The sequence below is a fragment of the Harpia harpyja genome, chromosome 5, assembly GCF_026419915.1.
Source record: "Harpia harpyja isolate bHarHar1 chromosome 5, bHarHar1 primary haplotype, whole genome shotgun sequence".
Taxonomy (NCBI): domain Eukaryota; kingdom Metazoa; phylum Chordata; class Aves; order Accipitriformes; family Accipitridae; genus Harpia; species Harpia harpyja.
Genome location: NC_068944.1, coordinates 44,324,540 through 44,350,115, shown reverse-complemented (window position 1 = coordinate 44,350,115; position 25,576 = coordinate 44,324,540). Strand labels below are relative to the sequence as shown.

General features: G+C 35.5%; 1 protein-coding gene across 1 annotated transcript in view; it reads left to right on the top strand.

Moving 5' to 3' along the window:
* UBE2W (ubiquitin conjugating enzyme E2 W) overlaps window positions 1-17,159 on the top strand; it is a 33,490-nt gene extending 16,331 nt beyond the window's left edge. Inside the window, exons 2-6 of the mRNA XM_052787589.1 lie at window positions 1,938-2,029; window positions 5,727-5,829; window positions 8,377-8,532; window positions 9,699-9,774; window positions 14,255-17,159. Of these exons, the coding sequence (XP_052643549.1) occupies window positions 1,938-2,029; window positions 5,727-5,829; window positions 8,377-8,532; window positions 9,699-9,774; window positions 14,255-14,268 (441 nt within the window). The 3' untranslated portion in view covers window positions 14,269-17,159. The remainder of the gene's footprint in view (window positions 1-1,937; window positions 2,030-5,726; window positions 5,830-8,376; window positions 8,533-9,698; window positions 9,775-14,254) is intronic.
* The last annotated feature ends 8,417 nt before the right edge of the window (window positions 17,160-25,576 follow it).

Sequence of the window (25,576 nt, the reverse complement as noted above, 5' to 3'; positions counted from 1 at the left end):
TTTATAAAGACAGTTACATAGTTTGTCTACATGTATAAGCAAATGGATCTACTGAATTATTTGCTGTTCTTAAGTACATTTGTTCTTTACTATTTTTTACCTAATATTTCTAAATCTCCTCTTTAAGGGAAAGAGTTTGAATTTCCCTTATCATATAAGGTTCTCATCTCTGAACTTTTAAAATATTTGTCAGTATGATGATCTGTATGACAAGGCATACACAGGTTGACTACCACTGAGGTTTATTTGATGGTGGTCTTGGAAAGTGTCAGAAAGAGAATTGGCTTCAAAACATCTCTGCTACTCAAATTAAGGATTTGTAAAATGGTTTTGGAACTTTGTTCTTTTGCAGTTTAATTCATAATACTGGTGTTAAACAGTGGTGTTTATAATGTGAAATTTTCCTAAACTGCATGAAGCAAAAGATGAACACTAGGAATCTAATCTGTTTTTCACTGTATTAGCAATGTATATAGCTTTCTTATGTAAGTGCTAGCACTGTTTTTTCAATTTGTTTATATCTGTACACCAATTATAACAGCCTTTAAAATTCTTTTTTGACAACGTTTCACTTCAAAACATATTTGTTTAATTGCTTGCAAATAAAAGACTTTTAAAGTGTGTATCTGTGTTCAAGGTAGGAACTTTCAAAACAGAAGCTCGAAGCAAGTGTTCAGGGCTGCTTGATGGAGGCAAAGTTATTTCGAAATGTAAATTGTGAATGTATGGGGGCCTTTTCTTTAGGAGTTGTGTGTCTGAATTTATTGTAGTCCTATTTCAAAGGTATTAAAGAGATACTGAATCACTTCTATGTTGACAAGTGAACACTTTATTTTCCCCAGTGGATTTTTTAAAATTCTACTAAGCACCAGAAAAATTGTTTGGAAAATTAGTAAGAAACAGCTACAAATGCGTGATAAACCTACATTTTAAAAAAATGTATGTTGAATCAAAATTAGATACTAAACCCCAAACTATATATTTTTATTCCTCTTGAGGGTAAGGTCATTTTGATGAGTGGGATGATGGAAGTGGACTGGTAGGCGGTAAACCTTTAAATGGTTGGCAGGAAAAAGGAGAGTAAGAAATGAGAAAGCCTTGAATTTTCCGTTATCTAGATAGCTTGGAGATGACAAAACATGTTGCATAACTGTTTATATGGAGAAAATACACTCTGAAAGCAGTGCCAATGATAGCACTTTACAGAGGTTGCATTTCCCTTGCTCCATACATTGTAAGAAACAGTTCTGGTAGTCACATAGAAGCAGCTGGTTGCAGTTACCGATTTATCCCTGTCAAAATAGGTGAGAATTACCTAAGCTACTGGTGTAACACTTTTCTAAATACTATGACTCTGTAGGCTCTAAGATACAGTTACTAAAAAGTTATAAAATAGTTTATGATCTGCAAGTCACATAGTCTTGGTTTAGTTTTGTGTTCTGTCCTCTGGGATGGCTTAGAACAAGGCAAAAGCTTGCACAGATGCAACATAGAAGTGTCTTAAATTACTTGGAGGAGGAAGAGTTTACTGTTAAAATCTTGGAGAATTAATTGTAAATCTGATGCTATCGGGAATATGAAATGTTCATTGATAGATTTAGAGCTCTGACTGACATCTTTGTAATATGACAGAATCCTGGATACCTCTGTGTATTTCATATCACAACAGTTCTTCACTTGGCACTGTTGCAAATACAAGTGCTGTTCCATTTTACCAAAAAAGTAAGTTTAAAGCCTGTGACTTTTTGCCTGTGACTTTTCAGTTTAATTTCTAGGAGAGGAGTCTTCCCTCTTTCTCACCTTTCATTTCACTTTATATTTAAATTTTCAAATAAAACTCCTTTCACCTGTAGTAGTTAATGAAATGTACTTTAGTGTGCATGTTTATTGTTGAACTTTATTTAATATTTAAAATATTCTATACAATTTCTTTATAGAAACGATTACAAAAAGAACTATTGGCATTGCAAAATGATCCACCTCCAGGAATGACTCTAAATGAAAAGAGTGTACAAAATTCAATTACACAGTAAGTATACATTCTATTTTATTTTTGCTATCAAGCTGAAAAGCGTAAGTAATTAGAAGTTCTTTGCGTGCCACTTCCACCACTTATTCCAAGTAACATTCTGCATTTTTGTTTTTAGTCTAGGGAGTGAAACGTTCTACTTAATGAGCATATTGCAGTAATGTGCTGGACACTCTTAGGAACTGGATAGTGAATTCATTAAATTTTTATTAGGCTTTTTACTGTCTAACAAAATGTCAATTGGTAAAAGCTTCTGCATATTTTAGAATAAAATAATTTAACAATCTTTCATAGCTACTGACCTGTGAAACCCCTGTAGATTTACTGAAATAATGGAGTAGCTGATTTAGAGTTTCTACATTATTTGTATTGAGTATATTTCGTAGCTGTTAATTTCCATTACCTTCTTTCTCTAAAGCAAGTGGAAGAAACTTCTTAAAGAGCAAATTTATCTAAGTACATTTTTCTGCGCTTTCCTTCCTGCTGTAGTTTTTTCTGTGATTAGCGAAACAGGAGAAACATGGTTAAATATTGTGTCCTGTCCATTGAAATGGACAGAGATTGTTCCTGGTATTAATTTAAATTATTATTTTAATTGACTGAAACTCAAAACATTTAGACTGTGTTGATATTTCTTTTAGATAATTTTCTTAGTTTAATTTTAGAGAAATGTTAAAAAAGTCTTAGCAGATGTAAACATTTATGAGAGTATGAATCTCAGGCTATATGTTCTGGACTGTATTATTGATTGATGGATCAATTTAAAAACATAACATAGAGCTGTCTTGTCATGTTGCTTCACATATTGTCCTGGTTTTGGCTGGAATAAAGATAATTTTCTTCTTAGTAGCTGCTATAGTGCTGTGTTTTGGATTGAGGATGAGAATAATGTTGATAACACACTGATGTTTTAGCTGTTGCTAAGCAGTGTTTATACTAAGTCAAGGACTTTTCAGCTTTTCACACTTCACTGCCAGCAGAGGCTGGGAGTGCACAAGAAGCTGGGAGGGGACACAGCAAGGACAGCTGACCCAAACGAGTCAAAGGGTATTCCATATCATATTACATCATGCCCAGTATATAAACTGGGGGGAGTTGGCTGGAGGTCACTGTGGCTCAGCATCGGTCAGCGGGTGGTGAGCAATTGCATTGTGGATCACTTGTTTTGCATCATCATCATCATCATCATTATTATTATTATTATCCCTTCCTTTTCTGTCCTATTAAACTGTCTTTATCTCAACCCGTGAATTTTACTTCCCCCCCCGGTGCTCTCCCCCATCCCACTGCAGGGGGAGGAATGAGCAAGCAGCTTGCATGCTGTTTAGTTGCTGCCTGGTGTTAAACCATGATACATCTGCATTTTTGGTGGTGGCACTCAGACCATGTTACATGAGGCTTTTCTGAGCCTTGTATATACTGAGTTAAACACTGCTACTGCTTTTTAAATGATGCTGGGGTTTGTGATACTTCATGCAGATGCATATGACTGAAACAAATTGAAATAGCACCTTCCAGAGTTTGGTACAAATAGTAATAAACTGCTGTACAATTGTGAATTACAGCTTGTGTTTCTTGCTTTACTTTGGGTTTTCTTTTGGAAGCAAAATACTTAAATTTTCTGAAAAAGGGACTCAGTCTAATATTGCAAGTGTTTTTTACTCATTTAAACAAAAACCAACTATGAAGTGAAAGTTTACAGCGGATGAAGAGATGTAAAAGGAAAAAAATATGTCGAGTGGTTTTTTTTCTGTTTGTGGATTTCCATTTTTCTTAGAATGTCTCTGTTCCCAGAGTACTACCTTATTATTTTTTTCTGCTATGTGCAATTTTTATACTTTTCAATACTTTGCAAGTAAAAACTTCCTGTTTGCTGTCATGCTAGATTTTGGAATTGTCACTGTCATGAATAACATCGTATTTTTTTATCTTTGAGTTTTTTTGGTGCCAAGTAGCATGTTCTGAGTTCATTAATCAAGTTGCAGTTTGAACTGGTGGAGTAAAGATTTGTGTAGCAATACAAGCTTAGATTTGAAAGATGTTAAATAAAATAATTGGATCCCGTGATGTAACTGGGTCGTTTGAAATGTTAAGCAATCATGTATTTTAAATACCCAAAGATTAGAAATTTGAGATGGCTAAACCGTAAAGCACACAGGAAAGATGGGTTCTAGCGATTCCTTGACCATAAAAGGAGCAATGTCCAGGCAGAATTATCTTCTACTTAGTAAATGAAACTATTTTGAAAACTTGAAAGTGGTGGAGGTTCTGGATCAGAACGACTAATAAAGCTGAAGAGTATTGGTGCACCATGTGTATAAATGTAAAAGCAGAAGGCATAAGAAGAGATAAGTGGTCTGGAGTGCAGATAGATTAAATCAAAGGAGTCTTCACAAAATTAAAATATGGAACACTGATACAGCCATCACCATGCTACTGTTGAAGGTGCATTCCTTCTGAAGAGTGTGACAGCTAGCAGTTCAGTAGAAAAAAGAGTGAGTAACAGAGGGCAAGATAAAAAATGTGTGTAGCTTAAATACAGGGGGAGAGTGTATATGATATGAGGATGGAGAGGTTGGGAATAGGGTCATCAGGACTGCCAGCTGGAGGAGATGTTGACTTTTCTGAACACGCTGCTGTTCTGAAAAATCTTGGCTGCCTCACTTGAGTCAGATATAAATCTTATCTGAGCATTTTTGTAGTCTCTTGCTGAATCTTTACCTTATTGTGTTGCTCAAATGTGTAAAACTCAACGAAGGGTGAAAGACAAAAATGGGGAAGTTATGCTGCAAAGGATGGTATTAAGTGATCAACAATAGAATGCCAAAATGACAGAAGCTAGACAGCAGACTGTTGCTGTATGTGTTGAACAATATGCAAAGCATCTATTTTTGACTGGATTAAAAAAACCCCCAACAACCCAAACCCAACAACAATAAACAACTCACACCCAGCTACCCCCTGCCAACTCCAGCTGTCAGTTACTTCCGTGTTATTATGATGGAAGGAGCAGAAGCAGAGAAAAAAAAATACTGTGATATGTTGAGGTGTTATCTTTATTATGGTTGCAAATCATCCATTTTGTTTTGTTTTGTTTTGTTTTTAATTTTCTGTGACCTTTTCCTTTTTATACTATTCACTTTTCCAGTTTTGGTTACATTGCCTGCCAGGTTATATACCATTTAATTTCTGAGTTTTTCACAGATATGGGTGCAAGAGGAGCATTGTCCTTCCCCTTTGGATACAGATTTTATTTTAATAAACTGTATTGATGTTTTACTTTTCTGTCAAGGAAATCAATGTGAAAGAGAATGCGTAGTAGTTTATTTTGTTCCAAGCTTGTTTCTGTGTAGAAATAAACTTTGGAACAGGTCTTTGTTAATGTGGGACAACAAAGCTGAAACAGTCATTTTATTGGGAACTGATGGGTCTCTGTTGAATTCAAGTCATAATTACTTGTATAATTTGCCGCACTATATCAATGCTTGTATGTAAAATATTATTTGTATGTAAAATACCAAGCTTTTTTCTTTCAAATGTAGACTTGATGTGTTACTCACCTTTGTGATGGTTATGATACTAATGGAGAGTTTAGAAAATTGGGCTGTGATTGGTAATTGATTTGATTAGTCCTGTGCTCCAGGAGTAAAATTACTTGTCAGTCCACAATACTAACAATTTTTTCCCCATTCCTTAGGTGGATTGTAGACATGGAAGGTGCTCCAGGAACACTATATGAAGGGGAGAAATTTCAGCTTCTATTTAAGTTCAGTAGTCGGTATCCTTTTGATTCGCCTCAGGTAACTGCTTTCTTCTTGCTTAACGCTACCTTTAAGTTATAGCTGCATGACACATGCTGAATATTAGTATCATCCCCATATCCTAATATGAGGTTTAGTTACTTTAATTTGTATTAAACACATTGTGCAGATGCCTTTTCTTTTAAAAAATGACTCTGCAGTGAGGTATGGTGCTGTGACAATCTACTTGGTTTCGTAGGAGATGAAAGAGCAGTGTAAACTGGAGGCTTCTTTGAGGTTGATATTCATATCATGTGAAAGAGCAACGCAGGGTAAAGTGGGAAGATCCCCTTTACTGTGGTGTAGGAGTAGAGTAAACAACAAACTGCTTCTTTGTCCCCTCTCTTTTTGCTTCCAACTTCTTTTTTTTTTCTAGTTTGTTTTTAAGCCTCTTGCATCTTCTCTGCTGCCATTATTCATACAGCTGGAGCAATATTGTTCTTGTGGTAGGGATTCTCATAGATACACGACATCTTTATGAGAGGCCTATAAATCTAATGGTTACAGTTGAGATGTGAGATACTGTGTTGCTTTCATGGCAATGTAAAGAACTGAAGGGACAGCAGTACTACTAGGCTGCAGAATGAGATCTGTACATCCATCCCTCCATTACCTGAGGGAAATGTTACAAAACACGGCTGGTAAGAGTAGTGTTCATCTATCAGTGCTGCTTTTCTGAAAAAGGAAGAAGAAAAGCAAGAGTGCCTTAGTTCTTATCCTGTCTGTTTCAGCTCAGAGTTCCAAGAATGATCTCTGACACTGTTCTCATTGGTGTTGAGACTGAAGCATGGAGCTGAGAGAGACACTTAAACCATAAACATGACATGTTTTTAGGTACTGTGATTAAAACCTAGAATGCTGACTTTTCAGTCTTAGGTTTTAAGGAACAAACTGGCCACCTGTACTTCTGCACTTCATCAGGTTTGCAGTGAACTAATCATAGGTCATCCACAGGAGAGTAGCCACTTCCATTTGGTTCCAAGTAGGTACTGTTTGTACTCATTATCCAACCTGTGTGTGTGGCTCTGTGCAGTTTATTGTAAAACAGCAAATTAGATCTGTACGTGTACACTGACTTTTAGCACAGAAAACAATTAAGAAATTAAGTACTGGATACTTGATTGTTGTAGATGGCTAGAATTTCCATTATAAAAACGCTGCTGTGCGGGTAGTTCATTCTATATTACAAACCTCTGGGTCATAATTCTCTCTCCTGCAAATCTATTTACTGCGAATTGGCAGTTTACACTTCTGCTGCTTAATCATTTGGTTGTTTTCTGCCTTTAAATGTATATTGTCTATCATAGTGTGCATACTTTTACTTACCTAGCATGCCTAGTTCTGGTTTTCCTATAAAAGGAAGATGTTAGTTAGATGTGAAATACATTACTAGATTATGAAGGTAAGCTCTTCAGTGCTTAAGAAATACCAATTTAAAGACCCATGAAAGATCATTCTGCATCCAGTTTTTCTGCTGCCTTAGAAACCTATCTGCCATTTGTTAAGCTCTCTAATTTTAGTTTCCTGTATGATGGTGTTGCTTCTTTCTTGTAGTCAGTGATGAGGTGGGTGTGTTGTGTACATGTATACATATTTGTACACATACATATATCTATATAACTTAGGAAATGCTTAAGAGGCTTCTGGGTATTATGGTTATGAGTGGTAGAGATTTATTGTGTCATTGGATAAAAGATTACTGACAGTGGTTATGTTGGATAAGGAGCTCAGGAGGATAATGCTGCTACAAAGGTTTCACTTTTACTCCATTTCCGTTGGTCCTGAGCCAACTATGTGTTTGACAAAAACTTGATGTAAGAGCAATAGTCAAAACTGGTTTTCTAGCCTTTTTTTGACTGTGATATTATCTTTTAATAGAGAGGAGTTAAGGTTCTAAATGCTATTCTTACATATTCATCCATGTCAAATAAAAACATATCCCCTTTGAAATAATGATCTAAAAATATTTCCTATATGGTAGCATACTTTGGTTGTACAAGTCCTTTATTTTATAGTTAGTAGGATTGATGCATTTTACTCTTTATGCTGGAACCTGGATGAGTTGTCCAGAACTTAATTTCTATGGTGTCCAGGGTTACATAAATACTTATTTGTGAATCTCGGTTGTGTTTCCTGGTGTATAACATTGTGGCTTATGAAATCATTAAAATCCAGTGTTTTGGCTAGGCAACTGTATTCCTCAGGACGTGAGAGACTGAGGCCACAAGATACAAAAAGTTTAGTTTGATGTCTTTACACTGTTACCTTTGTATTTTTCTATGCTGTATAAATATTCATAGAAAAAACCCTACATATAACCATTTATTTAACTTCATCTTCACTAGCTATTTAGGCTTCCATTGTTTTATTTTTACATTTCAATTAACAGCTTCCAAAAATGAATGAACCTCACATGGTAAAGTGTATTATTTAATGTAAGTGAAAATGGCAGATCCACTTCTTAAATAAGATATTGTTTTCCCCAAAGCAATACAATTATTTAAAATGTGGAACATAAATTACAGTAATGTTTGTTCTTTTTTTTAGGTCATGTTTACTGGAGACAATATTCCTGTTCATCCTCATGTTTATAGCAATGGTCATATCTGTTTATCCATTCTAACAGAAGACTGGTCTCCAGCTCTCTCAGTGCAATCTGTTTGTCTTAGCATTATTAGCATGCTTTCCAGCTGCAAAGAAAAGGTATGGGCTTTTTTTAGCACCGTTGGAGTAGAATAAGTAAAAGTGAATAGTTTTCTACTTTGCAAAGTGAGATTTTTTCATTTCTCAAATTCTAAAATAGGCAAAACTACTATATCTACATTTCTACTACTGAAAAAATACTAAGCTAGAACTGCAAAATAAACAGTGCAGTAAGTCCTTTGTCACTGTTTTCATGGTAACCTACTCATATATCATCATTGGAAAAGAGGAGTGAATGGAATCCTTCTAGTTGTACTAATTGTGAAGTTCAGTCATGTTTTAGGACAATTCTGTGTAAATTGATTCTATGTCTAAAGGCAGTGCAAAATGCCTATTGAAATGTCTTTAGTGCAGATGTTTGTAAGGCTTTGCAGCTGTCCTGTTTCAGTGATCTTTATAATTTTCATTTCAGGAAGGTAAATAGTGCTAAGCTGCTTTTTTGGTCATAGATGAGTGGTACTGATACCTCAGACCTTTTCTGTGAAGAGGCTACCCTTTTACTTTTGACCATTTCTTTCGCAGTGGAATATCTGTGGAAGTTAGATGTGGTCAGAGCTTGTACATCTGTGCTATCCAAACATGCCTATTTATGTCACATCCCAATCAGTCCTAGTCATGTGTATGTGATAGAAAAACACCCCCAAAATGGCTTTGTATTGTATCCTAGGACTTTGGTTTTGCATAATGATGACACTTATGAAGAAAGCTGAAGAATACAAAGTATTGATCAGATATAGATGTTTAAGTTCATTTTTTCACCCACTCTAAGCTGAGACTTACGGATGGGAATTGGATCTAATATATCAGAATTAGATTCAAAACTGCAAAGGAATTTCATTTGGTTTTTTTGAACAGCTATTCCTTTCTTGTGGGTTGTTTCCTTTCCTTTTTTTTTTTATTCTTTTTTATTTTATTTTATTTTTATTTTGTTCTCCCCTGTCTGTCCGAACTGTTTGGTATTTTTCATTAATTTTTTGCTTGGAGTATCTCTAGTGAGAATTCTTACCTGGATCATTAAGAGATTTTTCTCGACAAAGTTCTAGCCTTGCCTGTTACCTCATTTTCACTGCATTCACGTGGTAGCCTTTCATAAGCTTATTAAATAGCTCATGTATTACAATATGAGGATTGTTTGATTATTTGTAGGTCTTTTTCTTCTGTTGCAGAGGCGACCTCCAGATAACTCATTTTATGTAAGAACGTGTAACAAGAATCCAAAGAAAACAAAATGGTGGTATCATGGTAAGTATTTAACTAGGAGCAGGAATTTTGAAGTTTTTCAGGCTGAAGGCAATGAAAATGTAGGAAAGTAGGAGAAATGCATTCAAAGCCTTAAACTCTTTTCTTAAATTTGAAGAAGTTATTAAAATCCTGTTTCTGAGATACTCTGCTGTGATTTTTTTTTATATCACATTTTAATAATTCCTGATGGAAATTTAAACTGCACAGATTTATGTTCTAAATTGGAGGTTTGAATGTGAATGAAAGTTCTTATAAACTGTATTAGTCCATGACAAGTCTTAAGTTTGGGATTGGGGAAGGTCTGTAATGAAACTAGGTTTAGCTCTAAACCCAGGTTTTTTTGTTGTTGTTGGTAATGCTTTAAGAGCTTTTATGACAATTAAAAAATGCCTATGTATTTGTAAACAGCTATGTGTTTTAATAGATTTCCGCTGTTAATCAGAATTTCCAGTGTAGGACAGTTGGCTGACTTAAAGGCTCTTAAGAACTAGTAGTCAATAATACAGTAATAAGATTCTACATGTACATGGTAAAAACCCACCATACTAAAATTGCAATGTATAGTACTACAGTGTCTGCAGTGCTAGTTGTTTTGGTTTGGTGGGGTTTTTTGTTTGTGGGTTTGTTTTTTGTTTTTTTTTTTTTCCCTTCTTTCCATGTGTTCTCTGTCTGGCTTCATACTGTGTGGTTTCTTTCTTCTGCCTCAATATTTGTCATCCTTTTCCCAGAGCTGGGGTTGACTGTATGTACTTGTCTTATCCACTCCATTGGTGAGGAAAGAAAGAAGCAGGAGTTAGAGACGGGCTATGCTTTTCTTCTCTCCTTTCTTGTTGGCCAATACTTTCTTTGCTTTCCCTGGGAAAATAGTATATAAATGGTGGTTATTGGAAGCCCGTGTATTTTGGGAAAGGATGTGTTTAGAGCAAGTAATGCTGTATGCTAGGGTGGTGCAGGAGCAGTTGATCCCATCACTGCTTTTCACTGAAGGCTCCATCATAAGACATCCTCTGTTTTTCACTGCCTCCCCACCCCAGGACATCTTCTGTCCCCTATGTGAAATGAGACTGGGTATTTTGAGACAGTGGGAGTTAATGACTGGAGAGGCAAATGCCAAAACCTTCACCCTTAGATTCTTAAAAGCCCATGGATGCCTTAACAAGTGAAACTTGAGAGTTTCATAAGACTTGCTGAGACCAATGGGATTTTGATGTATGGTAATGTAACAGAATGAAACTCTGTTTCTCATAATACTCTAATAGTATCTCTAAAACAAGGTGACTTCAGTTACAGTAAGAGGAGTGCTGTATGTCATAGGATTAAGAGGTATTTAAGAAACTCAGGACTGTTTATCATGTGGTTGTACATTATGTTGTTTTTAAAATTGATTCCAAGAATAATAATCCTATTGCCTGCAAGGCTGGGTTTTTAATCTTCACCAGATTATTCAGTAGTCACTTTCTCTTCTCTTTCTGTTTTCACGCTCTTGTAATGTGTTTGGTGCTTCTCCATTTCTAGTTTTGCTTTATCTTTATTGGCAATTTCGGGAGAATTTTTATTAACTATTTGTATTTTCACTTGCTAGAGAAACAAGTAAAGTTTCATTTATTGGCTTTGCCTTGTGATTAAAATATGTTTTGTCTGCTTTGAATTTGTACTAGTCTTGTTTTGATTCAGGATTGAAGTCTATCAAGGAGAACAGTCTACCGATACTACTTTGATTTCTTATTCATTAAATTCAATTTGAGTTAAACAAGCAAAACACCAAATGAGTATGAAAAGAAGTGTGGGTTATCTGACTCTGAAAGTTGCTATATAATTGTGGCTCAAAACCATCAAGCTGCTTATAGTCCACTGAACAAGTCATTTAATTACTTTGAAGTAACTATGCAATGGCTGTTTTCTATAAGTCAGAAAACCTTACCCCTCCCCAAATTCAGAGCGATCTAAAAACCAACCTGAGGCAAGAGAAAGCAAGTCAGTTCATTTAAATAACTCATACTGTTTTGCTTCATAATATTTTCATTTGTTCTTTAACTTCCCTTTTAAGTACTAATTAAAAAGGAGGTCATGATTAGAAGTTCATTGGGTTTTACTCCCCCACCATTAAATTCTTACATTAAAAAATAAAATATGCCCAATGTCCGTTGGACAAAAATTTTCTTAAATGCTAGAGGGTTTTTCCTTCAAGTTTTGTGTGTCACTTGCTCCTTTTCTTACTTACAAGTAATTTTGTTTCTCTTCTGTGGACATAAAACAAGACTGCCAAAGCATGATCTTTAAATTTTCAATGTTTTCTTAATGGGTTTGAAGAAATGGTGGGTTACACTAAAATGGGAGGTGTAGCTTGCCTGCTAATTTTAACCACCTCTCTCTGGAAAAGAACTGTCTTCAGTGTTTTGTAATCTGAAAAGATTTACAAGCCCTTGGAAAATGTGATTCTGTCATCTTAATTTTCTGCTTCTGCTTCAACTGAAGTGTCACATATCTGATCTTGTGGTCGAACCACTTCAGGCTGGGTAAATTAGGGGCAAAACCCCAATCCCAACCAAGAAAGAAAACCAGCCGTCCAAAGGTAACAACTAGGTGAAATAAATGGCAGTGCTAATATAAGAACACGTGGGGGGAGATGCAGAGTGGTTCTGCCCCTTCTGTTGTCAGCTAGCCATTAGGATGGCTTAGCTTTAATGTGAAATTGAATCCTTGTGTTTTGAAGAGAAAGGAGGAAGACTGTCATCACTTCTAATATATGCATTTGAAGTTTTTTGGTTGTTTTTGGTTTTTTTTTTTATTTTATTTTATTTTTATTTCCAGTAAGTGCCTGGAATTTATTTAGCTGGGAGCAAATAGTGCATGGCTGGGAGCTGATGTTGGGAGCTGATGTAAAGCAAACCAATATGAACACAGAGGGATAAAGTGGCACTTTGAGATGTATTCTGACATGTAAACATGTGTCTTTGTGCATTTAGCTTATTACAGAGTTTTTAATCTCATCTCATGCCCCAACAAAGCAACTTATTGCATAAACAGAGTTGTGGAGCCTTGTTTGCTACAAACTGATGTCCTCGCAAGCCCTGTTTCAAGACTTCTGATCTTTGATAACTTAAAATATTTCTAGAATGTCTGCCCTACAAATGTCTGCTTCACCTGTACACTGAATTTCACGTTGAATTTTCAGTCTGAGAGTTGATCGTGTTGTGTTAAAGACAGAGGAGGATCTTCCAGATACAGTTTTCTTGGGCATCCAGGCTGAAACTGGTTTCGCAAAGCTGTTGCCTGGCTTTGGTGTTGTCAGGAGGTAGATTTTTGTGAAAAAGAGGGCAATGGTGTTTGTTTTCAACTAGCACCTCCTTACTGCTTTTGGCTTGTCTCTTTTTTTTTTTTTTTTTGAAGTAGGAAGTGTTTTCTGTGGTATTTGGCCCAAACTTTTGGTATGCCATTTAAATACCCCTTCTATCTCTCTTGCATCCTTGTCCAATCTTTTACATGTATAGTACCCTACTATCAAAATGAAGAGGTTTTTTACATGCAATAGTATCGATGACATAATGTTTTCCAGTGAGAATGTGGAATTCTTAACTGCTACTTTATACATACTAAATCTGTAAACAGTAAAAATACTATTTATGAGGCTACATTTTCTAGGTGTGCGAGGTAACAAGTGCATTGAAAATAACAAGACAATAAGTTTGCTTTCTGCTAACAAACTTAATATTTACTGTTACCAGATGCAAATATACTGCGGGTTGATGTGTGGAAGAGAAAATTTAAAAGGGAGACCTTTCACAGGCAAATATTTACTTTAATATTGAGCATAATGCAGAAAAGATTGTCATAGAATATGCTTTTTTGTAATATGTTCTGTCCAATCACAGTATCTAAAATTTAGTGAATATAAGTTATTTTCAGGTTTAAGATTTTAGGATTATAGTAGTAACCTGTTATTTTTGCATAATTCTGTCAGCTATAGTTTGTGTTGCTTCTTGAGAAATAAATGAATATACATACATATATATAAATATATATACATATATATGTATAAAAGATTGAGAATGCAGCAGGAGAAGCCCACTCTGCTAGCTCTTATTGCTATATATTCCTTATAAAAGGATTTTTCAATTTGGTAACTGGTGTGGACCTGCTATACTTAAAGGGGGCAAAATGTTAAGCATATTTAGTCTTTAATTTTCCTGATGAGTGACTTTTTCAATATCAAGCGTGGAAATTACTGTCCTTTTAATGAAATATTTGCTAATACTAATATGCTTGGGGGTGTTATGTGTATTTTGGAAGTTTTGTGTTTTGATATTCTCTTCTTTTTTTCCTGAGTCATTATTGAACAAAACTGCATAATTATTCAATTGGTGTATTTCCACTGCATGTTACTGTCTATGCTAGGAATTGTTTCTGCGTACAGCACCTTGCTAATTTGGACTTAGAATGTTTATATGTTTTCCATAAATGCTCTTCTTTTATTTTAAAGATGACACATGTTGATGCCACCATTTTGTGATCCTCGTAGCAGAAGATAGTCCTACTGAGAAAATGAGCACTTTGATCATTCAGTCTTTGAACTTTAACCTTTGACTGGAAGTGACCTATAGGCAATGAAGACTACTTCCTTTGACTGCATTTTTACTAGTGTGCATTCTGGGCGCATGTTGATCGCTGGTTCAGTCCATGCAACTGACATGCTTTTATTAGTCATACAGTATTAATGCAGGTGTCCAGAAATGTCAGAATAATTCCATTATTTTTATTTTAAGCTTTTGGAAGAATTCCAGGTCTTCATATATTGTGCAATAACACTGAGCTCCTTGACGGTTTTGGTGCATCCATTGCCGGCAATGGACATTGTACCAGGGAAAGGTTTTGCTCCTGCCACAAAAAAAGATTGATGCATGACAGAGCTTATGAAAGTTTCGGATATATTTGGATTATAAGCAAGGGATCCTCCATTACCTTAAAAGCCTCCCCATTCTTTTATATTTGGATTCTATGCACTGTGGTCACAAAACTAGCAGCATGAATCAACATGCTTAGCTGAAGGACTGTAATAAGATCATTGCATATTTATTAAATTGTTTATCTGCTGTCAGATTGTTTTGACATGGAAGGTTTTTCAAGTGACGTTGGCAGAGAGGTACAATGTTATCCCTATGGTGAAATAAAACTACTTTTTGTATATAGTTATTCATATCTCTGAAGCAAAGGTATGAGTAATTTAGGGTATGAGTGATTTAATCAAGAATTTATTTTGGAGATAGAAGAGGATGGCAGTGATATAACTGAACTTGCTGCAGTCCGTAATTGGGCTTGTAATTTGTACTTTAGAGCTTTTTCCAAATAGATTGCACACTGTTATTTCCTGCTAGCCATCAGCATGAGCCCTACTGCCTACACCAATATTTCATTTATTTATGTGTTTGAAAGCAATCCATATAACATTTTTTTGTTTGCATTCACTGTTTCTTTTGTTGTTGTATGTCATGTTTGAATGTTACAAAACAATATTTTGATTGAAAAGCTTTGTCAGAAGATATTTTCATGTAAATTATTTCTTTATCTTGTAAGCATCATCTTGTCTTTTAATCCTGTACTATAAAAAGAAAAAAAAAAATACATTTTTGACAGAGGCTTAATGTTTTGACAAAAAAGTGTGGACCTTCTTATTTAAGTTTAGACTAAAGTATATTTTCTTAACTTGCTTGTCCCACGCAGCCATACCAATTTTTTTCCAGGCTTTTACTTCACCAAAAAAGGGGAAAAAGCCTAAAATCAGATTGATGTTTTTCTATGGAGCAACATTTATTGAAATGATAGTCGTTCTCACCACTCTGTAATATTTTGATACTGCAATTAGGTTGTCTTTTTAGGAAGCACTTTTATAAACTTAATACCTTTACACATATGCAAAATTTCTATAACTTTTTTTACTATTGCCTTATTGTTGCACTCAAAAAAAAAAAATTCAAGCGATTAATGCATGAATGTCTAAATCAAGTAACTGCTTGATTTAAAAACAAAGAAAAGCCAAAAAAACCCCAAGCCCAACCCAGAACTAATAACTACAATAACAAACAGAAAATTGGCTGAAAATACTGATTTTTTTTTCTTACTGCTGTATGATAACTGACAAGTTTTATAGCCATGTATATACTTCTCTGTTACCTAATGTTTAAAACATTTTAAAGTGTAGATGCTTAACTCAGGGTGGATAGAGTTCAGATGGATTTGCTTCAGAGAAGTGTTTTGTACAGCAACTGAATTATGGATATTGCCAGTGAAGTGAGGCTACAATATACTTCAGGAACTGCTATTTTTTTCTACTGTATTGAAAATATCTCTTGGCCTTTAAAACTCAATGGTAAAATCTAGCTTTGGATATAAATTTGATGTGTGTATATATTTTCACAATGAGCCTTTAAAACATAGAATTCAGTTTCTTTTAAGAGCCAAAAATAATAATTTTAAGCAAATGAAATAGTTCTGCTCCGAGCTTTTTGTTTAGCAAAATTTTATTGTTGTGAGTTAATCAAACTGGTTATTTTTGGAAATGGTTCATATAAAAGAGCAGTAATCTGATACTTAATCTGTATATTCATATTAACTGCTCTGTATTGATTGAAATGATTGGTGCAGCTTTGAGAAATTCATGTATGAATGGTTCACATAATGGATCCTATCAAATAGTCCACAGGAAAGAGACCTTATTGTGATACAAGGTAATGTCTCTGAAGAAATGGTTCAAGAACATCTTCTCAGATTCATGTATCTTTTCATATGGTGGCTTGCCATACTACAATACATGGTTTCAGAGAAGCTTTATGACATGCTGTATGTATTTTGTTGAAGATGGGTGTCGTAGTGCAAAGCATTATATGTTTTATTGACCTATGCTATCACATGGACTACAATGAAGTTAAATAACCAAATTTATGCTGCTCTTTAATAACCCTCCCCTATAATATATTTAGATCAAAAAAATGCAAGGTAGATTAGGAGAGAATGTACCTCAGGTCTTTTAGTTTACAGTAGAAATGCCTCCATTGGTTCTTTTGTAGATCTGTGGGTAAGTTCACCTATATACAGAGGGCCAAGACAAAGCCTATATACCACTAAAGCCCTCAAAATAATGCAACTATTCTGACAATGCTATGATGTCCTGAAATAGGGCTTGAATTAGATGAAGGTGGTGCCATCCTTTCTGTAGGGTGACTCTGTGTATGTAACTTTCTTTCACTTGGAATTTCTCACATGAAATGGTTACAGAATTGGCTTGAAACGATCTTGCTTTTATTTTGTGTCAATGTTCATGTTGTTAAACACTTTGTTTTGTGTTTAGTGTCTTTATACTATAACACAATAAATTCTTGTTTTAAAATAGATTACTACCCTTGAATGGAAATACGTGTGGACCTTTTCATGGTGGAGTGCAGAAGCACTGTTCCTTACATTCAGCTACTCTTGAGACAAAGATGTCAGTAATTCCAAAATGCTGTGATGGATATCAAGGGAGGAATTTGGATGATAGTGAGGTCTTTCCTCTTTTTTTTTCTCCAGAGGGTATCTGTTGTAACAGCTGAAGGAAATAGTTTCTTAAAAAAAAAAAAAAAATCACTAAGATACAGTGCTTTCATTTCCCATAGATGATCAAATAGTTCCTTATTGTGGTTCTTTGCCGTTTGACAAACACTTCAAATATTGAACGGGGAGTTTCAGATGCAGGTGCAGGATTCCTGTTTGCTTGCAGTGGTGGGAAGAGAGTTTCTTTGTTAGCATATGTCAGGACTGTTAAATGAAAATTCTGCTGCCTCATATCAATAACTGCTTTGTTCTGTACAATTTTTTATTCAAGAGATGATGGTTTCTGTTTTGGAAAAAGGCACTGTTTTCATACCTGAAAAATGTATCCTTGTGAAGAATTAAGTTTTTTAATTCATATATCTTATGAATACTGTTCTGGGTGTTTGATTTTTAGTTATTACTTTATTTGAAAGTCTGACAAAATATAGTTCACATCTCAGGTTTTAAAGGTGCAATCTAAGGAGACCATAAAATTCCCATGTCAGTAATTAAATTTTAAAGAACATGTTAAATGTCTGCCAGGAAAGGTTTAAATATAATTGATAATAAGACTTTCCAGTCCTGTTCTTGGTGATTTTTTTTTGTATATGTAAATATTTATTAAAATGAATGATGTTTTCAAAACAAAGGGAAAAAAAAATCACCTGTGGCACTCCTGTTTCTTAGAACATGTCCTGTTGATATTTAAAGCTTTGCGATAGTGCAGCTATGTAATTTCTGTCTTTGTTGGGGGGAAGCCAGTATAGTTTTTGCCTCCTCTGGTAAAACAATTCAGCATTATGTTGTGCTTGCACACTCACAAATCCTGATCATTCTAAAAAAATAGGTTTGAATGAACTTTCTTCTAAAACCAGTTACTTTTAATCCAAATCACTCAATCGAGTTTGGATTTGCTCTCCTGAGCAGTGGTACCTGAACAGTTGAGTGTTGAACTGGATAAGGGGAATTAAGCTGCCTTAGTGATATTCCATCTTCAGCTGCAGCTACACAGCAGGGTGGGAACAGAGACTTGGGACTTGGTTTGTGTGCCAGGTGTTTTCAGGAGTTCTACAAATGTTCCAAACCATCAGGCTTCGAAATACCTTAATAAAATTGGAAGAGTGGAAATATCAGGAGCCTTCTTTTACCATATTAAAATACAATTCAGAAATACAAATTTGCAAATACTTAGCTACTGCTTTTATTTCATTTTACTGACAATAGCAATGCAGGGTATTCTGTTCACTTGCCGTATTTTTTTTCCTCCAGATTTTAAGTACTTTTTAAAGTAGTGTTTGAGGGGCTTTGAGCAGTTGATTCAACTTAAGAAATTCTCTCTTGAGCTGCTTAAAACTGAGGGGTTTTTAAATTACAAAGCAAGAGCATTTTCAGTAACTTTGTACTTCCAAAGTAATTGCTGTCATGAAGTGGCTTCCTTAGAAATTTATGTGGGTTTAATTCAGATTATTTTGTATTTAATAAACAAAAGCTAAATGCAAAATCAATTGATCATGCAGTGTATGATACCAGTGTAGAGATCAATTTATAGGCCTCTGTCCACAATCTTTTTAGTATAATACTCCGTAGGAGCTCTTAAGGTGTGTGTCAGAGAGAGTAGGTTAGATTGTATTTAACCCCCTTCAGTTTACATACATGCTATCTGCAAGTGTAACTTTGTCTTTTGAAGTGTCATTTTCCTCGACTTCTGCTGGTGAAAGAGCCACTTACAGGAGACTTTACTTTTCTGGAATAGGAATCCTGTGAAGAACTGAAAACTGTAATGATAGCCTCAAAGAAAGATGTTACTATCTGAAATACTGTAACACTGACCATGGTTGCTTCCCTCGTGCTGGTCTGTCTTTTGGTATTTAAAATCTCCGTGAGAAGACCTTGAAACTTCTGTATTGTCTTCAGCAGGTGGGAATTTACCCTCTTGGAGCCCTTTGGAGTGCTTTTTGCCAAGTAGGTCAGGGTTAAATCTGTTCAGATGAACATTCTGGGCCCTTTCTCTTCCCTGGACTACAATATTATCTGGATGGTGCTAATGGAGTTCTCCAGGGCATTTTATCCTTAAAGATAAAATCAAGCAGGGTTCTTGCTATTCAGTGTCTTCTGTTAGTTTACTGCCGCTGAAAAGGAGGAATTTGTACTCTTCCTCCTCCCTTTCCAGCCTCGTGATTCACATTCCTACCTTGCATCCAGCTTTATTGTCTGAGTCTGCACTGAAATGATTTAGCATGTTAAAGCAGTAGGAAACTGACTTAAGAAGAAAAAGTGAAAAATCTTTCTTCTCAATTAGGAAATTGAATCAGCTTGCTGTGTAATCAAGAGTTTCAGAGCTAGTGCAAGAAATGGAAAGGATTGTGCAGCTGGGGTTTGGGAGGTGATGGCTGAAACCTGATTTGTATCTTTACACTTTTCTGCATAATGTAAAGTACTAGAAACCTTGTTTTATGCAGAAGCTGAGTTACGTGCTATGAGAAGCCTGAGAGCTGCAGGTCTGGACTGGCTATGACTGTCTGTGGCAGGGGATTCTCCTATCGTAACTTTGTTTTCTAGTAAAAATTCTGAAGTTGTTCCAAAGGCTTCAAGTGACCTCTCTATTTAGATGCCTTCAGTTTTGGTGCCCAGGATATTTTTTTTTTTTAGTTGGGTTTTGGGGTTTTGTTTTTTTCAAAATAGCAAGGCTGCTAGCATTGCTCTGTGTGGATATTTTTGGTCAAATTTTTATCAGACCAACATTGTCAAACCTTAATCAAATAGAGAGTTACAGATTCAGTGAAGCTGCTCAGAAAATGCTCAGTTATTTTCCAAAAGGAAGGCAATCGTTATGTTACAAATCAAATGTTCTTGAGATTAGATAGAAAGCCAAATGTGGTACAGTCATCTTCTAATACAGAAAACACTCGAGACAGAAGTCTTGGATACAGATCTCATTTGTCTATTGTATGCTTAAAGAACAGGACTTTTGCACTGTGGTAGGAAGTTTTCAAGACAAAACCACACTGTTCCTAGTTTAACCCCTTTCTCTGAAGGTCTTGTTCAAAAGACATCATCAAAAGATGAAATCTGATGGGTTTGGTCTCAATTTATTATTTGTACTGGTCAGAGTGTGTGACAGCTGTCATTCTGACTGGTGACGAAGGGTGAATAGCTCTTGACTATCTCTCTTATTCTCTAAACTGTCCCCATGTCTACAGAAAACATTGGTAGATATATTTCACATGCAAAAAATGAAGTACGCTTTTATTTGTTGGGTGTAGACGATTTATTGAATGTTAGTACTCTGAAAGTAGCAGTATAGGAAGTATACATCACTAAGTAAACAAGTCATAGACTGATAAAGCACCTAATCTCCAGCTGATTATAATACATTGAGCCTGAAGTCTTGATTTGCATAAGGATTTGAGTTTATGGGGAAAAAAGAAATTGGGGGCATCATCTTGCTCTAATGTGTTTTGTATCACACTGAGTCTTGGACTATAACTTCTTAAATCTCATGTGTATCTGTGCATTATCATATGCCCCAATCAGTAACTTCTGTCTTAAGCATCCTCCTGGAGTGACAGGTGAATTTGGCTTCCTTAAGTAATAGTCCAGACAATCCTGTGTTTGGAATGATCTTCCAAATGCTCCTGCTAAATTGTGTTGACTAACACAATGGGGATGCCATATGGAGAAAATATATGCTTACAAAGTGGGGTGGGAGGGAGAAATGAGAGGGAGAACAATCAGTTCTTGAAAGATAAGTTTGATAGATTTCTGAAGATTCTCAGAGAATTGGTGGGTGGTGGTGCGGTGGTTTGGTTTTGGGTTTTGTTGGTATTTTTTTTTTTTTTTAAGAGGACATCAGTAAATGCACCAAGCTGGAATTCTTACGTTATGAAGTTCTTCAGAAGTGGAAGGGGCAAATGCATTGCAACTATGGTCATGATGCAACTGAAGGGTCAAGGTCCTGTATAAAAACCAGTATCGGAGTTTGTTGGGGTATACTATAATAAGAGAAAACACTGGTCCAAGCAAACTTTACAACTCAGAGGATGGATAGCCCTCTCCATGAACTGAGGTAATAGGTTTCTTTTTGCCTTTGCAATAATTTTTCCATAAGCCCTAGTAAACTCTGAGCGAAGTAGACTTCGTACTATGCCTGATGAGATTCTGAAGTCTTGCAGGTGAAAAATAGACTTGGTATGGTACTTTGCTATGTGTTTTTGTAATTCTGAAAGTTCCTTCTGTTAGCTTCCTTCCTTTCTCTAGTCTGTAGGAATAGACAAAATCGTATCTGGACATTACTCATGTCTTCCTGGTATCTCAGGTACTACTAGGGAATACTGTATAGAATAGCTTGTGATTCTTTTCCATAAAAACTTCTCTGAATAGTTCTTATGCTCATCTAAATCTATCATCTGCTTCTATACTTTCCTCATCAGCTACTTTGTAATTTTTTTTTAAACTCATTTCTGTGCAATGCTTTTTGAAAGTGAACATTATAAAGGTTTACCATTTGGATGTTGATATGAATTGTCATTTCATCCAGAAGGCACGTTTCCTTATGTTAGTGACTGTAGCATGCGACATAGTAAGGCTTAGTTCTTCCTGAATGATTTCTGAAATGTAAATCCATCTAAATGTTTATCCAGTATCGGATGTACCTGCTTAAGTATGACAAGTGTTGTCTTGTGCCAGCCAGCCCAGTCTGGAGCACCCCTCCCTGCACCTCACGTTTAATGTCTTGGGGTTCTCTTTGGAGTAGACCAAAGATGTAATTGGAAAATTTGTGGTGATCTGTGCATAACCTGATTCCATACCATTTTGTGGTGAGATGGCTTTCTATGCATTTTGAGGCAGCTATTAATGCATCTTGCTTGATTTTGAGTAAAGGGTCCTGTCACTGTTAGGAGTTTGTCACAAGATAAAGCATTTACTTAATTCTTTCTTTCTTATAATTACAAAGTATTATTGCAGGATTTGGTCTCTGGAAAGGAGTCCTCCTGCATGGTCTGCACCAGAACACTGCTGTTTTCTGTCACAGAGCTTTGTTTCTTGATATTGGTCCCCACAGTAGTTTTATGTGTAGGTCCATACTAAAGATGGTTAATAAATCTTACTTAGGCCATACATTAATCTGGTTTGATTGTAGTGTATATCCATCTTGATATGTATGTTGTATTTTACCTTCCTTGATACAGTGTCAAGGACCTTATTATTTATAGTTTTTAATTTAAAAGTGCAGGTTTCCACCAACTTCTACATTTTCATTCTTTTTTTTCTTTAAAGATAATGCATTAAAAACAATCTGGAGAAAAGGAAGTGAGAATTTCTAGCTTGTGTCTTGAAGTAGAAGCTTACAGGCTGCCTCCCTCCAAATTTGGATTTTATTATCTAAGGTGTTTTTTCTGTTTATTTTTTTTCCTTTTATCAAATGTGTGTGTGTGTGTGTATATATATATATAACAATAATATACTGAGTTCCATAGGGAATTGTAGGTGTAGTGAGGAAACTGATTTGAAAATCTTGGGATAGTTTTCATCTATCTGTAAAGATGCTGCCTTGTAGATTGCTTACATTTTGTCTTAATGTGGCTTTGAAGATCAAAACACTTTCAGACATGGGGATGTTTTGCTAACTTCTGTGAAAGCATGTGGGCACTGTGCATGTTTAAACTTTCAGAGAAATTGAAAAATATACATACCTGTCGTAGATGTTCCCTTTTTAAGCATTTTTAGTTGCTTTTCAGGTAGTAGATTAGTATTACTCTCATTAAATGAACACTGAACTTCTCAAATTATGTGGGGGTTTACTCTTGCTTAAATTCAGCAATGTTCAATCATCACAAAACTAATAATTTTGGTAAATTATTGGATGGGTGGGAATACAGCAACATTTTAGTAGAAACATCCAGTTAGTGCATTTGTGTCACTTCTCAAAATATCCTAGACCTCCTATAACCCCCAAACTCCCATTGCCCTGGCATAGTTAGCACATAATTGCAAAATGATGATTTGGTGACAATGCAGGATAAGGTTGTGGGTTTTTTTATTAATAGGAGAATGATGCACTGACCATTTTAAAAAAAAAAAGTTTGAACTGCTGCAAAATTTACTGTCAACTCTATTACACCCTCATATAGCAATAGAATTTAGTCCATACATGACTATTTGTACTTTGTTACTGCCAGTAATTCATAATTTTATTTGCAGTCCCCCAAAAAACTTTACTAAGGCTTGGGGACTTAATTTTGACAGGATTGTGAAATGTTCTGAAGTCAAACAGTTTTAACCAACTTCATCTAACATAAATATGATTTGTGTCTCTTTCAGAATATGCTATTCATATATACTATTAATATACTATTAATTAGTACTATTAGGTATTACTATTAGTACTATGTTACACTTAATTCACTGTTGTCTTGTGAAGAAGTTACAGTGCTAGTTGCTATAACATGCATAATATACAACAGACCTCTTGCACTGTTAACTCACTCAGAAATGGCTACTTTGTAGGTGAAACTGAGTAGTTAAATTGCATTTGATGTAGGAGTAAAATGCATAGATTCTGTATTTTCAACTGATGTAATACCTACTATTTACTCAGTAACACTTCACATTTTTTGAAGCTATATCTTGCTGCCATCCCTAGAAGTAGCATGCACTTAAAAATTGGGCAAACTGGGACTGAAGCTAGTGTATGCTGGCAGGAGATAGTACTAACAGCAAATTGGAGGCATTGGTAATCTTCTAAAAATGAACACCATTTGAGTGACAATGCCGGTTGTCCTTGCTTTTAGTGTTTCCATTCATGAGATTCTATACTTATGAGCATGTGTAGGCTTTAGTGTTGTTCCTATTGACTATGATAAGCCCTTTATGTCATTTACTGATTCATGTTTACAATACTAGTAACTTCTGAAGCTGCTTTTTGGGGGGGGGGGCAGACAATGACACACACCCTTTTTCTGTATGAAGAGTCTGCATAATGCTGTGTACAGAGAATTTTTTTCTCTTTTCTGCTTGCTGTTTGACTTCATGTATGTCTAAGTTCTTGTTCCAAGAGAATAATAATTTAAAAACTTACTGATTTAATATAGGTTTAATTTACTGTATAACTTTATAATCTTGCCCAATTGCCTTAAGTCATTTTTTTACTTCTACAAAGTGGTAGAAATTTAAGTCCTTTTCAACTTGTTGCAGAGTTTTTCCACTGTCCTGTAACAAAAGGAGTATTTTAGGAGGGTTAGGCTTTGTTTGCCTTAACTACCCTGGTGTGTTAGGGAATGTAAGATTGTTAGTGAAGTACACAACATGTTTTGTAGCAGTGTAACTTATGTAGCAGGGTGGAAAAGCAAATGAACTATGCAGAATGGGAAGCACCTTTCTACTGATTTAATTATCTCCTGACTAGTTGTGTCCTTTTACATCTACTTAACTGTATCAGGTAGATTTAATGCCAGTACAAGAACGTGTTTGGCGAAGAGTGAAACATTTAATTTTCATGTCCCAACACTGGCCTTAACTTACTTCAAGATTTAAAAGGCCTGATCCCTGCCTTCTCTGTGACCTAGTCTGTTACAGCCTGCTATTTGTGAAGTTGTCAATAGGTATGATGAGGTACAGTCTCTTGCCAGCATGACTGTGGCAATAAATGTACCTAATACTGACACTGATGTACAGACAGACCGGTGCTGTTATTGGTGTAGCTTTGGTTGTGTTTGAAGTATGCTGCTGTAATCTGTGCCTGCAGTGAGAGGCACTAACGAGAATCCAAAGCACTTCAAGATAGGTGTGATGCTGTTGTACAACACTGTCAATGAAAATAGCATCTTGTCTGGACTTGTTTGAAGGCCTTTTTATGTAGTCAGAATGCTATCAGTAAAGCAAAACCCAAACAAAACAAACAAACAAAAAAACCCCAACAGGCTTGTGAACAGGAATTTAATCTTATAGAATCTATTGCTGCTTTGGCCTGTAATTACACTTTGGCTTTCCCATACTTCTCTCCTGAGCAAAGCCAATGTATTCTTATGAAGTAGCAAAGCCCAGTAATGCAGAAGTGGGCCATTCCTAAATGTCTGTGTGCTTTGTAATGGAAAACTGGTACGCCATGATCTTCAGATTGGTAGTTCTGGTATTATTCTTGCTAATTCATCAAACTGTAGTTATATTTGTCTTCATTGCCTGTGGTCATGAGATTTGAAGCACTGATTTACCTGAATTATCTGGGTTTTTGTCTAAAATT